Source organism: Saprolegnia parasitica, assembly GCF_000151545.1.
Source record: "Saprolegnia parasitica CBS 223.65 unplaced genomic scaffold supercont2.342, whole genome shotgun sequence".
Classification (NCBI taxonomy): Eukaryota; Oomycota; class Saprolegniomycetes; order Saprolegniales; family Saprolegniaceae; genus Saprolegnia; species Saprolegnia parasitica.
This window is the reverse complement of record NW_012156736.1, coordinates 40,671-41,708: the sequence shown is the minus strand read 5'-3', so window position 1 is coordinate 41,708 and position 1,038 is coordinate 40,671. Positions and strand designations below refer to the sequence as shown.

The 1,038-nt window shown below is 64.1% G+C and overlaps 1 protein-coding gene across 1 annotated transcript; it reads right to left on the bottom strand.

The window, feature by feature from the left end:
• Positions 1 to 300: 300 nt before the first annotated feature.
• Positions 301 to 586, bottom strand: SPRG_15558 (hypothetical protein; the record flags this gene model as incomplete). Its single annotated transcript, XM_012355958.1, has 2 exons — positions 301 to 317; positions 367 to 586. The coding sequence occupies 2 exons, from the start codon at positions 584 to 586 to the stop codon at positions 301 to 303; spliced, it is 237 nt and encodes a 78-aa protein (XP_012211348.1).
• Between the last annotated feature and the right edge of the window lie 452 nt (positions 587 to 1,038).

The following is a 1,038-nucleotide window of genomic DNA, read 5'->3' as shown; positions in this document are numbered from 1 at the left end:
TCGGCGACGCGCCACTCACAAGACGGATCTCACCGCCTGCCGAGCTACCAGTACCAGCCGTCAACGAGATGCTGCCGCCCACAGCAGTCACCCCAGTGCCCGTAGTAGTACCCGCCAAGAGCGAGATACTGCCACCAGCACCAAGCGTGCCGCTGCCCACAGTGACAGCCACAGACCCGCCAGCACCACCATTCGCAGTGCCAGAGCCAAGCGCGATGTTGCCAGACGACCCGACCCCGCTGTGCCCGTGCTCAAGCTTATTATAGCCAGAGACGCCGGACACGCCCGCGTCGGTAGAGCTCATCTCGACGTTGCCGCTTGAAAACGTCGAAGCACCAGCGCCAGAAGCAAGCTTCAATGAACCACCTTGCGCCGCCGCCGACTGGCCTGCAACCACCGAGACGGCTGCACCTGCCAGCGTCGTTGTCGCACCGGCCGAGATCGTTACAACACCCGCCATCGCAGTGCCAGTCGCGACGCCACTGGCAATCGTCACTGTGCCCGTGTTACCGTACGCAGACGAGCCACTGGATACCGCGACGTTGCCCGAGAGCCCAGAAACGCCCAAGCTGGACGCCGACGCCATCGAAATGGCACCAGAGGTGGCCGTCGGCGACGCGCCACTCACAAGACGGATCTCACCGCCTGCCGAGCTACCAGTACCAGCCGTCAACGAGATGCTGCCGCCCACAGCAGTCACCCCAGTGCCCGTAGTAGTACCCGCCAAGAGCGAGATACTGCCACCAGCACCAAGCGTGCCGCTGCCCACAGTGACAGCCACAGACCCGCCAGCACCACCATTCGCAGTGCCAGAGCCAAGCGCGATGTTGCCAGACGACCCGACCCGCTGTGCCCGTGCTCAAGCTAAGATAGCCAGAGACGCCGGACACGCCCGCGTCGGTAGAGCTCATCTCGACGTTGCCGCTTGAAAACGTCGAAGCACCAGCGCCAGAAGCAAGCTTCAATGAACCACCTTGCGCCGCCGCCGACTGGCCTGCAACCACCGAGACGGCTGCACCTGCCAGCGTCGTTGTCGCA